The sequence below is a fragment of the Lonchura striata genome, chromosome 10 (assembly GCF_046129695.1).
Source record: "Lonchura striata isolate bLonStr1 chromosome 10, bLonStr1.mat, whole genome shotgun sequence".
In the NCBI taxonomy this organism is placed as follows: Eukaryota; Metazoa; Chordata; class Aves; order Passeriformes; family Estrildidae; genus Lonchura; species Lonchura striata.
The window spans coordinates 26,180,193-26,196,200 of NC_134612.1; the positions used below are offsets into that span (position 1 = coordinate 26,180,193).

Here is a 16,008-nt window from a genome sequence, read left to right on the forward strand (position 1 = left end):
AAAATAAACAGAAATGCGAGGACAGCAGCAAACCACCCCCAGGTGCCAGGAAGCTCCCCTGGCTGTAGGGCTGGGGCAGCAAACCCCAGGACCAGTGACTGTCCCACTTACTTGCCACCCCAGTACAGCTTTGTGGTTATCACCAAACTGGACCTCCTGCAAAAAGAACAGGAAAATTAATATCATTTTAAAAAGAATAATATTTTAAATAATAACAACAATAATGACAAAGCAGATGCTGCCCATCAGCAATGTGTAAAAGCTGGGAGCAGGATTTCTGCTGGGAATGCTCCAACTGACAAGAGCAGCTGTGCAATGTTGAGCAGACAGACTCCAGTGTTGGTCTGGGGGGAATTCCCTGCAAGTGGAACTCTGGCAACCAGGGAAACCCCAGCAACTGCCCCAGGGAGTGGCAGCTCTGTGCTCAGGGCATTGTCCCTCTCCAGCTGGGGAGAGCAGCACAGGGCTCTGAGCTTTGGCTCCTTCAGAAGATGGAAGGTGGAATCTGCTGCAGCTGTCGTGGTAAAATATGCTCATAAACAGGAATGGAGCCAGGGGGAGTTTGGACTGGACATTGGGATAGAAACCCAGGGTAATCCAAGTGACCAAAATCCCCAGACATTTTAAATTGCTGAGGAGGAGCACCCAGCCCTTTATCCTTTATCCTGCCCCGTGCCTCTCACTGCCAGGCAGCACTCCCAGAGTTATTAAAGTCGAGTGTGAGACATCTGAATTCATTTGTAAACTCTACATGATGTTAAATCAAAGATTTATCACCCTCCAGCTGCATCTCTGCATAACCAGACACGTATAACACAATTTCCCCAGCTTTTATTTGGCTTCATTTCATTTCCTCCACATCACCCTGAGTATTTCTTACCAAGCACTCAATCAGGCCCCAATCCCCTGGGCTGGGTTGGAGAGAGCCCTGCCAGAGCCCCCCTCCAGCTGAGCCTGCCCAGGACACCCGGGAGGCTCTGGGGGTGAAGCAGATCCCTTCAAACCCCACACGAGAGGCTGAGTGCATCCTCTGAGGATGGCACAGCCCTGGCACCTCCTCCCTGGCACAGCCCTGCATCCCCCATCCACGGCAGGGCGAGGTGCCAATGGGCACTGCGAGGGTGTGCCTGGGACAGGGGGCACAGAGGGTGGGCACAGCCCCCCGGGGAACACCCGAATGCCAGCCCAGCACCTGCCCTTGGCACTGGGAAGGGGTGGCCGCTCCCGTGGCACCCACCAGGTGCTGGGACAGCACCACCCAGCACCACCCAGCACCACCCAGCACCACCCAGCACGGGAAATGTCCAAACCAGAGGGAAGGCCAGGGATGCCATACTGTACCTCCAGCCCTTCTTCTTCAGGATGTTCCCCAGGATCACCTCGGCCCTGCACATGAAGAACCCAGCGTGAGGGGGGCAGGGGATGCCCAGTGCCCCCAGCCAGCCCAGCTGCAGCTGCCCCTGCCCTCCCCTGGGGACAGGGACCCCAGACCCATCAGCACAGAGCCTCTTGCCCCCCCAGTGCCCCCTCCCAGCTCCCCTGGTGCCCGACCCTGGGCTGTCCCTCAGCAGGACACGGACACGGGCACTGTCCCAGCCCAGCTGGGAGCCCTGGCGGTCACCCCAGTCCCGTTTAGCATGGGTGATGTCCCCCCAGATCACATGGGTGATGTCCCCCCATATCCCATGGGTGATGTGTCCCCCCACCCCATGGGTGATCTCCTCCCCCCACCCCACAGGTGATGTCCCAACCCCACAGTGGCTCAGAGCAGCCAGCCTGGCACCCCCTGGGATGGGATCTGTGACTGGAGCTGTCCCAGCCCCAGCCACGTCCCCTTCCCTTTGCTCTGGGTGTTTCTGTCCCCGTGCCAGCCCCTCGGGCACACCTGCCCAGGTGTGGCTCTGTGCCAGCCCCTCTCACACACCCTGCCCAGGTGTGACTCTGTGCCAGCCCCTCTCGGGCACACCTGCCCAGGTGTGACTCTGTGCCAGCCCCTCGGGCACACCTGCCCAGGTGTGGCTCTGTGCCAGCCCCCGGGCACACCTGCCCAGGTGTGGCTCTGTGCCAGCCCCTGGGCACACCTGCCCAGGTGTGGCTCTGTGCCAGCCCCTCTCACACACCCTGCCCAGGTGTGGCTCTGTGCCAGCCCCCGGGCACACCTGCCCAGGTGTGGCTCTGTGCCAGCCCCTCTCACACACCCTGCCCAGGTGTGGCTCTGTGCCAGCCCCCAGGCACACCTGCCCAGGTGTGATTCTGTGCCAGCCCCCCGGGCACACCTGCCCAGGTGTGGCTCTGTGCCAGCCCCTCTCACACACCCTGCCCAGGTGTGGCTCTGTGCCAGCCCCCTGGGCACACCTGCCCAGGTGTGGCCGTGCCAGCCCCTCTCGGGCACACCTGCCCAGGTGTGGCTCTGTGCCAGCCCCTCTCACACACCCTGCCCAGGTGTGGCTGTGCCAGCCCCCGGGCACCCCTGCCCGCTGGGCACTCACTTGCCGGCCGCGTACACCTCAGCGGTGTCGAACAGGTTGACGCCGCTCTCGTAGGCGATGGTCATCAGCTGCTCGGCCACCTGGGGAGGAGGGGGACAGCCAGGTGACAACCCAGCCCCGAGGCACAGGGACACCTCCTAATTCCTGCTGCAGGAGCCCAGGGGACGGAGGGGACAGCACAGGACAGGGCATGCCCTGAGGGGTGGATGGGGTTCATGAGAGTCCATCTCAGGTTCATTAGGAGGTTGTGGCAGAGCTCTGTGCAGTGACTCACTGCTGTCTCTCCGTGCAGGAAGGTTCCAGCAGCCACAGTTTGATCTAAAAATTAAATTTAACCCTCCCCAGAGTGGGGTTTGCTCCATGCACTCACCTCGTCTGAGATCTGACCTCCAAAAGTGACCCAGGTCCCTGGAAAAAGCAAAATAATCTGTTACTACGAGAAGGTTTCAACATCAAAACTGAGACTTCCCCAGGATTCCCTTTGGGATTAGATGGGTTTTAGATGGGGTGAAGTGCTCGGGGGGTGGTGCACCCCAAGAGAGCTCCTGCAGCCAGGCAGGACAGGGCACCTGGCCAGGGTGGGACTGGCACAGGCTCAGGACAGCACCCAGGGGTTGCTGTGGTGCCCAAATATAGAGCTGGATTCAAATCGTGGGATGGTTTGGGTTGGAGACACCTTAAATCCCATCCAGCCCCACCCCAGCCATGGCAGGGACACCTCCCACTGTCCCAGGTGCTCCAACCCTGTCCAGCCTGGCTTTGGGCACTGCCAGGCCCTGAAATCCGAAGCCTTTTCCAAATCAGAAATCGTTTTCCAAAGCTTCAATTTGACAAATTGGAAAAAAAACCCCCGTGATGCTGCCACAACACATCATCTGGGGAATGAAAGTCTCCTTAAATATGTACTTCAGCATTTAGCATCCTGAAAGCCAAAATTAGAATTGAAAAAAAAAAAAAGAAGACATTAAAAAGAGAAATATTTCTTCTGACAGGCAAGATTTCCAACCCAAAGTGACTTTTCCCCAGGAACTTTCCCATGAAGCCAATGTCCAGGGCCAGCCCAGCCCCAGGGCTCTGCTGTCTCTAGGCTGGCTCCTAAAGCTGCTGCACTTTAGGCTCAGTTGCTGACTCTGGTCTATTCTTAGGAAAACTTGGGGCATTATCTCTTCATGATCATTGCTTTTAAAGAAATACATCATAAAATATCCCGTGGTGCAAGCAGCGTGGGGATTTTCCCAGCTCAGAAACCAGTTTGGGTTAGAAGGGACCTTTAAAGCTCTGCTGCTCCAAGCCCGAGGGATTCCCACAGGAATGGGATTGCTGCACCCACATTTGGCCTGTGTGTATTTATTTTGGGAGCACACATTTCCCGAGGCAGCAGCCTGGGGCAGTGGGAGGGGTCCCTGCCATGGCAGGGTGGCACTGGGGGGGTCCTGCCAACCCATCCCAACCCTCCCGTGCAGCAGGGATGGAACAGGACTGTGATGCTGCCAAGGGGCAGAAAATGCAGCTTCCCTGTGCTTGGGAAGATGGAAAAGCTGCTCCCAGACCCTCATCAAAGGGGGATGGGCTCCCTGGGGTCCCGGGGGTCCCTGGGGTGCTGGGACAGGAGCCCCGAGCAGGGCTGGAGGCAGCTTGGAGCAGCCCAGCTCAGAACACCAACACTCCTCATCTCCGGCAGCAGCAGCTCGCTCTCCTTCCCTCAAAAAAAAATAAAGCAAAAAAGGCCAATCTGAATTTTTTTTTTATACGTCAGGTTTCTCTCAGTGCAAATAAAGCTATTTAAAGATGCACAAAGTGTTGAGTTCAAACTGCAACTCCTGACTTCCCGCAGAACAAGCCGAGCTGGAAAAGCCAAGTTTGCCACAGATCAGAGATGAAATGGAAACTAAATAAACGAGCAAAGAGCACACATTTTCTAGCTAATTTTGTATTTGCTTTAGCTCTCTAAGGACAACAATAATGGGACAGGAGTACCCCCGCTGCACCTTGCTGGCTACAGACCTCAGGAGAGGTATTTTCTCTGATTATTGGAGTTTAAATGCTCTGGTCCTGCACAACAAAGATAAAACTGAAACCTGCCTTCATTTTATCTTTAAGCTTCTTCACGCAGATAAAAAAAAATAACCAAATGAAGCCTGATTTCCATGTTAAAGCTTCAGAGGTGTTATTTTTACAGGAATACATTAAAATGTGTTTGTACCAAAAAATGGGTTGAGACTGTTTATCTCCAAAAGATTTTTTTTTTTTCCCCCCTTTGCATAAGCAGCACGCAGGTGCCCAGGTGAGAGGGAAGGGGATTATTCATCCTCCCCACAGCGTGCACATCCTCTCAGAATCCCCCTCCTGGCACAAAGCAGCCCGAGAGCTCAGTGTGCCTCAAAGCAGAGACCTTAAAGCTCCTGGAGTGCAGGGAATAAATAAATACATACATAAATAAATAAATACATACATAAATAACCAAATAAATAACCAAATAAATAAATAACCAAATAAATAACCAAATAAATAACCAAATAAATAAATAACCAAATAAATAAATAAATAAATATCCCCCACCCTGAGCTGCCAAGCCCAGCTGGGCACGTGGCTGGGGATGCCAGGGGGTGCCAGGGGGGTGCCAGGGGGGTGCCAGGGGGGTGCCAGGGGGTCTCTTTCCCCATGATCAGCACAAAAAGTGGGCAGGGGGGTGAGCTCTGGCTCAGCAGGGTGAGCCCCCAAGCGCTGCTGTGGCTGGGGAAAAGGGGGGCTCAGGAGCAGGGACCCCACCAAAGCAGAGGCACGGCCTGGCACAGGCTGCCCCCCTCCCTGTGCCAATTAAAAACGGCAAAAGAAAAAAAAGCACAAGGCACATTTGGCATTTCAAACAACAGCCAAGGATGATTCACAACCTCAGCCAACATGCTCATTTGGGAAGAAAGATATACTGGAGAAAGATATGGATTAAAAAAATAATATATATATATTTTTTTTTTTTTTTTAATTGCTCCTTTCCCCCTTGCAAGTCTCTCACCTCCCGCAGCTCCGTTTGGAAAGGCATCCCCTGCCCAAGGCAGACGGATTCCCACTGCTGCCCTTGCCCATCCCCTTCCTCCCTCCTCCCTGGAAAGGTTTCCCAGTGGATATTCCCAGCTCCAGGGCATTCCTGCACCAGCCCCAGCTCTGGTGGTGCCAGGGCAAGCCCCACCCGGGCACTGCCAGGGCCAGCACACCTGGGGCTGAGCCCCCAGCCAAAGCTCACCCAGGGCAGAGCAAGGGGAGCAGCACCTGCCCCCTCTGGCCTCACATATTATTATTATTATTATTATTATTATTATTATCACATAATATTACATTATATATTATTATTGCTGTGTTATTATTATATAATATTATGTTATATAATAATATTATTATGTTATTATTACACAATATAACGTTATATATTATTGTTATGTCGTTATTATTACACAATATTACGTTCTATATCAATATTGTTATGTCGTTATTATTACACAATATTACGTTCTATATCAATATTGTTATGTCATTGTCACACAATATTACATTCTATATCATGATTGTTATGTCATTATCACACAATATTACGTTCTATATCATTATTGTTACTTTACTATTATTACACAATATTATGTTCTATATCATTATTGTTGTGTTACTATTATTACACAATATTACGTTCTATATCATTATTGTTATGTCGTTATTATTGCACAATATTACGTTCCATATCAATATTGTTGTGTTGTTATTACACAATATTACATTCCATATCAATATTGTTGTGTTGTTATTACACAATATTACGTTCTATATCATTATTATGTCATTATTACACGATATTACGTTCTATATCAATATTGTTATGTCATTATTACACGATATTACGTTCTATATCAATATTGTTATGTCATTATTACACAATATTACGTTCCATATCAATACTGTTGTGTTGTTATTACACGATATTACGTTCTATATCATTATTATGTCATTATTATACAATATTACGTTCTATATCAATACTGTTGTGTTGTTATTACACGATATTACGTTCTATATCATTATTATGTCATTATTACACAATATTACGTTCTATATCAATATTGTTGTGTTGTTATTACACAATATTACGTTCTATATCAATATTGTTGTGTTGTTATTACACGATATTACGTTCTATATCATTATTATGTCATTATTACACGATATTACGTTCTATATCATTATTGTTGTGTTGTTATTACTGCTCTCCTGCAGCTCCCTGGCAGCACTGCAGCTCCTGCTCCAGCCCTGCCACTTCTGCCTGTGCCCCTCTCCCCTCCTCCTCCCGCAGCATGAAGCACACTCCCAGCTCGCTGAGATTTTGCAAGGCTTTTGAGGAAGAGTGCTGAGTCCCCGGGAACTTCAGCGAGCCCTAAATTAGATTTTCATGCTGCAGAGAGCGCAGGGAAACGCATTTATCTTTTGGGGAGCTGCAAGAGAGAAGCGCTGAGGAAAGGCAGAGCTGGGAGCAGACTCCTGGTGGATGTGCAGAGGACATGTGGGACAAGGGGGATGCTTTTGAACTGAAATTGAGGAGATTTAGAGCAGATATTGGGGAGAAATCCTTCCCTGGCAGGGTGGGCAGCCCTGGCACAGGTGCCCAGAGCTGCCCCTGGATCCCTGGCAGTGCCCAGGGCCAGGCTGGACACTGGGTTTGGAGCAGCTGGCACAGCGGGAGGTGTCCCTGCCATGGATGACCTTTAAAGTCCTTCCAAGCCAAACCAATCATCCAAAAGAAAAGGTGCTGTGCAGCAGGAGAAACACCTGCCCATCCCAGGGAATTTGGGGTTCTGGATTCTGGATTTCAGCTCTCCCTGCCACCGGGCTGGGCTCAGGGCTCGCTGTGCTGGAGCAGGAGCAGGTGCCCAGCAGCCTCCCCAGCTGCTCTCACAAAGGCTCAGGATATTTAGATGCTGCTGCAGTTCCACTTGAAATCAAAGAGAAGCTCTGCAGAACTGTTTGCTTTCTTTCTTTTCCTGCTGCTACTTCCTTCCCGTGGCTTTTTCTCCTCCACCACACCAGCAGCACTTGGGGAAGCTGTGAGGCTGATAAATAAAACTGATAAATAAAACCTCTGCACTGACGAGTCCTTCCCAAGGCTGGGGCTATTTTAACCACAAGAGCTCTTGGCAGAACAGGCCTTGCTTCTCCCACTTGTGCTGCAGGGTGACTTTCACAATTCCCTCCAGTTTAAACCCAAATTGCTGCCCTGGCAGCAGCCAGCCCTGGCAGGGGTGATCAGGCAGAGCCCCCCAGACCCTCCCCTGGCACTGCCCACCTGGGCAGGTGATCCCTGGACTTTTCCCAAACACCCTCTGCTCTCACAGCTCATGCTCTACCAAGCTCCTGCTTCCCAACAAACAGCCCCAAGGCTTTATTTTCCTGTCTGAGCAGCCTGAGCAGAATAATCACAGAACCATGGGATGGTTTGGGCTGGAAGGACCTTACAGCTCATCCCATTCCATCCCTCTGCTGGGCAGGGACACCTTCCCAGCAGACCAGGTTGTTCTGACCTAATAATAGAATTGTTAAATCATATTATTGTTACAACTGGACTTCTCAAAGAAAATTCCAGTAACTACCCACCCAAATTGCACCCAGGATGGAAATTTCCTGGTGACTAAAGCCAAGCATCCCATAGGTTGTGAGCCTACAGACAGCAGCACTTCCCTGAGTGTTCCACAGGTTTTAGCTTGCTGCAGACTCCTTGGATCTGTGGGCACATCAATTGATTTAAGTACTCTGAGTAAGTGGAGAATGAACGTTGCCATCTTAGATTTGTAATTAGCTTAGATGCATAATTAAGCTGCTGTTGTGCTTATAGCAAATCCTATTGAGTCACTTGATAAATGTTAAATTAGTCAACTGATTAAGCCCTGCAATTGTTGTGCTGATGGAGCATTGGTGAATCCTGCAGGCCTGCAGCACGGCTCAGTCTGAGGCTGGGCCTGGGGCTGCTGTGACCCCCAGGACCCCGGGGGAGGGTCTCCATCCCCCCTGCACCCACCCTTCAGTGTGCCAGCATCCCCTCCAACCCTGCAGGCTGACTTAACCTGATTTTACTGCACGTGCCCTGCCTTTGTAGCAACAAACCAAAATGTGCCATGACACTCCAGGGTGTTATGAATGCATTCTCAGCCTGGCTTTGCTGCTGCTTTCCCAGCCATTCTGCAAGGAACCTGAGGTGGTGCCTCCACCTGCCTGGGGCAGCACCTGTGAGCCCCAGGAACGGGGCAGTGCTGGGGCAGAGCCTCCATCCTGGGGCTCCTGAATCTCCTGGGGTTCCTGCTCCTCCTTGGGTTCCTGCTCTTCCTGGGGCTCCTGCCCCTCCTGGAGCTCCTGCCCCTCCTGGGGTTCCTGATCCTCCTGGGGCTCCTGCCCATCCTGGGGTTCCTGATCCTCCTGGGGCTCCTGCCCATCCTGGGGCTCCTGCCCATCCTGGGGCTCCTGCCCATCCTGGGGTTCCTGCCCATCCTGGGGCTCCTGATCCTCCTGGGGTTCCTGCCCATCCTGGGGCTCCTGATCCTCCTGGGGTTCCTGATCCTCCTGGGGCTCCTGCCCATCCTGGGGCTCCTGCCCATCCTGGGGCTCCTGATCCTCCTCCTGCCCTTCCTGGGGCTCCTACCCAGCCCACTCCTGGTGCCCAGCACTGCAGGAGGAGCTCAGGGCAGAGCACAGCCTCCTCCTCCTCTTCCTCCTCCCTGCAGGGCTCCCATCCAGCACACAGCACAACCTCCGTGTCTCAGGGGCTGCGTTTCAGAGCACTTCTCTGAGCAGAGGCAGCAGGAGCTCTCCAGGAGCCAAGCAGAGCCCTTCCCAAGGGGGGGATAAAGCTCTGGGAGGGAATTTTGGGCTTCTGGAGCCAGCAGGGATAACAAGGCACACAGGGGATGGCATGGGATGGATGGCATGGGATGGATGGCATGGGATGGATGGCATGGGATGGATGGCATGGGATGGATGGCATGGGATGGATGGCATGGGATGGAGCTCTGCCCCAGCCCAGGCTGGCCCTGGCCCTCGGGGCTCCTGGGGACAATCCATGGATCCCTGCAGGCTGCTCCTCCCAGGGACTGGGCACGTCAGGGGTTTTCCAGCACAAACCCTCCCACAGCTCCCCCGAGGGCTGGGCAGAGCCCACGGGCACCCACCCAGCCCCTGGCACCCCACGGGCACCCACCCAGCCCCTGGCACCCCACAGGTACTCACCCAGCCCCAAGCACGACACTCTCAGCCCCGACTTGCCAAGGTTTCTGGAAGGAAAAGAAGAGAATCAGCAAATGCAACTCAGCCCTTGAAGGACACACAGCTTAACCCAGCAGCTGCAGGGGACCAGGCACAGCTTTTGCCCAGATGCTGCTTTCTTCCAAAAGGGGCAGATCTCCCACAGGGACCCGGGCACTCGAGCTGGGGAAGGGTGAAGGTGCTGCCATCCTCCTCCTCATCTTCCTCCTCCTCCTCCCTGAGTGCTCAGGGCTGGGAATAAACCCAAATACATTCAGCTGTACCTCACACCCACCATCAGCTGGGCTGCCACAACCATTCCCACAGCACCCCAGGGTGGTTTGGGTGGGAAGGGCCCCACAGCTCATCCCCTTCCACCCCTGCCATGGGGCAGGAGCAGGAATAAATCACTGCCCACCCCTCTGCTGCAGGCACCTTTAACAGTCCCTGAGCTTCCTGCTGCTCCTGCTGAGTTGTTTGCAGCCAAATTGAAAATAAACCAGGAGGAGAAGCCCAGCTGGCCCCGGGCAGGGTCAGGGGAGGGTGGGACAGCACACTCAGGCTGTGAGCTGTGCTTTTGTGCTTTCAGCCCGGCCCATTTTCCACTCTGGATTTCCTGGCAGGGTCAGGTTTTCATCCCTACAGCACAATTTCCCTGAGGAGCGTCCCGGGGGGCAGGAGGAGCAGCCCAGCACCGGGCAGAGCTTGGGGCAGGACTGCCCATCCTCCCACCCCACCCCTCCAGGACCCCTCAGTGCACCCAAATTTAGTGCTGCTGATGGCAATGTCAGATGCTGGGAGGCACGGGAGCCTGAGCTGCAGCTCTGTTGGAAAAGCTGCAGCTGCATCTGCAGCCCCACGAGCCCCCAGGCTCCCAGCACAGCTAGGGCAGGCACTGACCTCTTTTTTAGTGTGTGTGTTCTATTTTTTCTTCTTTATTCCTTTTCTAATTTTTCTTCCTTTTTTTTCTCTTTTTCTTTTTTTCCCCATCTTTTGAGTGCAAGCACAGCTGGAGCCTGCCCACCAAACCCATCCATGCCCAGAGCAGCACAAATCCTCCCCAGCAGGACTGGAACCCTTGGGAGGGTCAAAGGCAAAGCCCCAGAGCTGCAGCACCGAGGGCAGGAATTCCAGACTCCCATGTGGGACAGGGATTTCTGCATTCCTTCTGGGCACAGCCCACCCACCCCAAAATACTCCTTGGAGTCAAGTGCTTCCAATTATTTTATAGGATTTTAATCCTATTTCTCACCAACCTGATCTTTGCTGTTCAGTCTGTGGGCACAGCTCACCCGTGAACTCCTCTCTCCACATAAATATAAATACACATCTGCACATACACCCTTTATATATATTTGCACATTATATACTCTATATACCCCCTTTGCACATACACCCTCTAGCTCTATGCATATACATATCCTTTATGTGCAACCTTTGATGTAAATGCCCACCTATACCCTTGAAATCTATATGTTCATGGACACACCCTTTATATATCTACACACAGTAGATATATCTATATATCTATATATCTGCATATATCTATCCCCAGTATTTGTGTGCAAATCCAGATTTTCTCCATACATCCCTTTGTACAGCCCTATATCAATGTATTTGCATGGACACACAGTGTGAGGGCACCTCTGGGGTGTTTCCCAGAGGATTTATAGGATTGATATATATTTATATATAGGATTTATAGGATTTACATATATATATAGGATTTATAGGATTGATATATATTTATATAGGATTTATAGGATCCACCACGCCCTGGCTGTGGGATCTGTTGCAGGGTCTCAGCCCAGACCTCAGGATTGTCCTGTCCTTCCCCACATCTCCCCTGTGCCACAAGGCCAGGGCTGGTCCCTCCCCACTCCAGGCAGCTTTTGGGGTAAAACATGCCAGGTTTGCTCCAGGGAGCCTCACACAGCTCTGTGAAGAGCCTGCTCAGCCAACAAACCCAGGCAGAAATGCTGTGTTTGGGTTTCCAGAGCTCTGCCATTCGCTCGGCGCACACCTGACCCGGATCTTTGGGAAGTTGATGCTGGAAATGCCAAATCCCTGCGGGGTGAGATTCCTCCTGCACAGGGAGCTGGGAGGGGATTGCTGAGCCTGGAGAGCACCTCCAGCTGTGCAGAGAGGCCCCACCAGCACAGGGAACTGGTCATACTGGGGGGAACTGGTCATACCGATGGGAACTGGCCACACCAATGGGAAATGGTCATACTGGTGGGAACTGGCCACGCCGATGGGAACTGGCCACACTGGTGGGAACTGGCCACACCGGTGGGAACTGGCCACACCGGTGGGAACTGGCCACGCCGATGGGAACTGGCCACGCCGATGGGAACTGGCCACACCGATGGGAACTGGCCACACCGGGGCTCCTGGCCCCAGCACAGACCTGGTGCTGTGTCAGAGCTCGCCGAGCCCAGCCCTGCTCCCTCCTGCAGAGCAGGAATTTGTCTGCAATGCCTCATTCAAGTCCTGCTTCTCCTCTGCCTCCCAAAAACAGAAGAAAGTCACAAAAACCCACCGAGCAAATACTCAGATATATTTACCTTCACACCCATTCTGCAGCACCCGGGTGGATGCAGATGGAGCAGACAGACACACAGACAGACCCACACGTGCCTGAGGCTGCACAAGTGCCAAGTACAATCGATGGCTGTCTCCAAGTAAGGGGGCAGCAAAAGCTCTTTGTGCTTCCCTGCACTAATCCCGGGGACAATGAGGCAGCTCCGTCCTGCAGCTGAGCTGGCAGCAGCCCCGCAGCTCCCGAGGCTGTGCTGGCAATGGTGATGGCAACCAACCCCAGCTCATCCAGAGCATCTGCATCCCCTGGGAAACTGCTGGGAGCCCGTGCCAGCGAGCTCAGGGGTTCACGGGGGGCTCTGGGCTCCAGGAGAGCTGGAGAAGGGCCTGGGACGGGGGGATGGCATCCCAGTGCCAGCAAGCAGGGTTAGACGGGATGTGGGGATGGAATTCCTCTCTGGGAGGAGAGAGCAGAGCCCCTGGTCTCTGAGGATCACTCTGCCTGGCCAAAGCAGCTGGCTGAGAGGCAGCTCTGGCCCATCCTCTCCTGGTTTCCACGAGCACAGCCACCGTGTTCTCCTGCCCAGAGCCCCTGTGCCCTGCAGGCTCTGCCCCACAGATCGCTGCCAGCCCCACAGAACACGGGGCATCTGCAGCCACCCCGTCCCCCAGACGGCTCCCACTGTTGGGAAGGATGGATAAATATGATTATTCATAAATAACACAGCCAGGATGAGAACAGTCCTCCCTGCTGGCTGGACAATGCCCCTGCCTACGGATGGGTCCAGGGGTCGAGTGGACTGTTCCATCTCACCCCCTAAAATGTACAGTTCACCCCACACCTGTAACCCTCCCCTAAAACATCAGGTGTCTGTGACCCCATTGGCCTGAGCCTTGTTCCAGCCCACCTTGAAGCCCCTGATAAGGGTCTCTGAGGGGCCAGACGCCCTCTTGGATCTTCCCCCTCATAGGACCTCCACCCTCTCCTGGAGCATCCTCTTGTCTCTCCCCTCTCCCATCTCCTCAAGCCTCACCACGTGCTGCTCTGGCAGCTCCAGGCAGGACCTTTCTCCATCCCTAATAAACCTGATACCCCAAGAGCAGCCTCAGAGATCTCTGGTCTCCATTCACCCAAACCGTCCTGGAGCCCAGCGCTGCCTGCATCCCACCTCCCAGCCTGGAGCTGCCTCCTTCTCCTTGCCTTTTCCCCAAACTTGAGCACAGGCAAGGCCCAAAGGCGTTCAGCCCCTCAGCTCGGAGCTCTCCGAAAGCCAAGCAGCATCACCCTGCCATGCTGGCCACTGCAGAGCCTCACGGGGGAGAGGGGCAGGAAGGGGAGGTTTTGGGGCAGGAAGGGGAGGTTTTGGGGCAGGAAGGGGAGGTTTTGGGGCAGAGCACAGCACAGCCCCTCTCAGTCCTGCCCAAACCCCCCCGAGGTCACCCAGGTCACCAAAACCTCCAAGGCAGGACAGCCCCAGCCACCTCAGCCCACAGAACACTGGTTTATTCTGGGGAGAGAAGGGACACCCCAGTCCTTCTGCTGCCTGCAGCTCTAGGATGTATTTTAAGCTCATTTCAAATCTTTCCAGTCTCCTTCCCCAGGGAGCAGCCCTGGCACAGGTGAGCAGAGTGTCCGTGCTGTCCTGGTGCCAGGCTCTGGCCAGGGGACAGCCAAGGACAAGGGCACCTCGCCCCACTCTGCAGGTGGGTTTAGCTGGGCCCCGCTGTGCTGGCAGCACCCAAGGGTGCCATTTCCCTGCCCACAGGAGCCTGGGCTGGCAGCACGTCCCCGCAGCAGCAGCCTGGCGAGCAGAGCGAGCTCTGAGTCACAGCAAACACAGCCTGGAGCCTGGCACAGCGCTGAAAACACCCCGGGGCACCCAGGGCTGGCATCTCCCTTGACAAGGCTCTTCCTCGCTCCCTGCCAGGCTGGGCAGGAGCCCCGCCGGGAGCTGGGGCAGCATCCCCCGAGCTGCTGCCAAGCCCAGCCAGAGCCAGCTGCCAGGCAGGGAAAAGGCTGGCGAGGAGCTGCCAGCCCAGCAGGGCCAGCAGGGCAGGGTGGCACCTTCCTGCAGGGCAGGACCCCAGCATGGCACAGCCAGGATGGCACAGCCAGGATGGCACAGCCACCAGGCTGGCACCTCCCAGCTGGGACAATCCAGCTGCTCCTGCCTCCCCCTGCCCCACTCCCGCAGGGTTGGAACCCCAGGGGCTCTGTGGAGTGGAAAAGTCTCTCCTCCAAGCCTCCTTCCATAGAAAAACTCCGCAGCCTCTTGTTGTTGGGTCTCAAGGCAGTTCATTGCAAGTTATCTAAAAGATTTTCTCCTGGGGCTGCTGTGGTTTGCTCAGAGCTCAGGCAGAGGCACACACACACCCTGACATCCTCTCTGACTCCTTCTCCTCTTCTTCCTCTTCTTGTCTCCCCCACCCAGGGCTGCTGCTCTCTTTTATATGGTACATTACGTGTGACATGTTCACAGTTTTTCCCCAATGCCTATTACCTATATTAAATGGTGCTTTTCTATCTTTCATATGGTACATTACGTGTTACATGTTCACAGTTTTTCCCCAATGCCTATTACCTATATTAAATGGTGCTTTTCTATCTTTCATATGGTACATTACAGTGGATGCTGCCCAGAATCCTGCCCTAAAGCAGCAGTGCTCAGCCTGAACCTCCCTCAGCCCAGGGCAGCAGTGAGGATCCAGCACGACGTGGAAAATTCCCATTGTGCCTCTTCCCTCACCCCACGCCTCCTTCATGGTTTTTGTGGGAATCTGGAGCTGAATTATTCCCTGGGAAGGGCAAGTGCTGACTGTGCAGGCAGGGCTGAAGGAGAACTGAAGAATTGTAATTTATATATGTACATAGAGATGTGGGATGAGCCCGGAGCACAGGGCTCCCAGGGGAGCAGGCACAGCCTGGGGAGCCAGGAAAGAGCTGGGGCTCATCAGGGGGGGATGAGACAGCTCTGGCAGACAAATCAAGGCTTTAGGAGAAAAACCCAAGGTGGTGACATCTGAGTGACCACCCGCTGCTGAGGCCACAGGGACAGCAGAGCCCTGCAGGGGGACAGGGGCACGGCCATGGGGGCAGAGCCAAGAGGATCTCCAGCCAAAGAACAGAGAGAAAGCAGGGGTTAAACATCCCTGCAAAGCACCCCGTGCCCAAGAAAACAATTGTAATTGTGGGGCTGTAATTAATGCTGGAGCAGGGCGATGGGGAGAGCCCGGCAGTGGCACAGAGTGTCCTGGGCTGAGGGACCCAGGAGCAGCCCCAAGGGCTGTCCCTGTCCCTGCAGGGCCACCTCCATCCTCCCAAAAACAGCCCAGCCCCAGGCAAACCCCTCAGCCAGCAGTGGGAAAGGGCAATTCCCCTCCTCAGGAAACCTTCCCCATCCTCCAATTCCCCTGCTCAGGAAACCTTCCCCATCCTCCAATTCCCCTCTTCTGGAAACCTTCACCCTCCTCCAATTCCCCTGCTCAGGAAACCTTCACCCTCCTCCAATTCCCCTCCTCAGGAAACCTTCCCCATCCTCCAATTCCCCTGCTCGGGAAACCTTCCCCATCCTCCAATTCCCCTGCTCAGGAAACCTTCACCCTCCTCCAATTCCCCTGCTCAGGAAACCTTCACCCTCCTCCAATTCCCCTGCTCAGGAAACCTTCACCCTCCTCCAATTCCCCTGCTCAGGAAACCTTCACCATCCAC

The 16,008-nt window shown here is 54.1% G+C and overlaps 1 protein-coding gene across 2 annotated transcripts in view; it reads right to left on the minus strand.

Annotated features, from left to right (window-relative positions):
* KCNAB1 (potassium voltage-gated channel subfamily A regulatory beta subunit 1) overlaps window positions 1-16,008 on the minus strand; it is a 39,392-nt gene that overhangs the window by 11,663 nt on the left and 11,721 nt on the right. For both annotated transcript variants that reach the window (XM_021540832.3, XM_031505603.2), the window contains exons 2-6: window positions 9,744-9,787; window positions 2,860-2,897; window positions 2,490-2,569; window positions 1,342-1,386; window positions 112-156 (exon numbers count right to left, since the gene is read on the minus strand). In XM_021540832.3, the coding sequence (XP_021396507.1) occupies window positions 112-156; window positions 1,342-1,386; window positions 2,490-2,569; window positions 2,860-2,897; window positions 9,744-9,787 (252 nt within the window). The remainder of the gene's footprint in view (window positions 1-111; window positions 157-1,341; window positions 1,387-2,489; window positions 2,570-2,859; window positions 2,898-9,743; window positions 9,788-16,008) is intronic.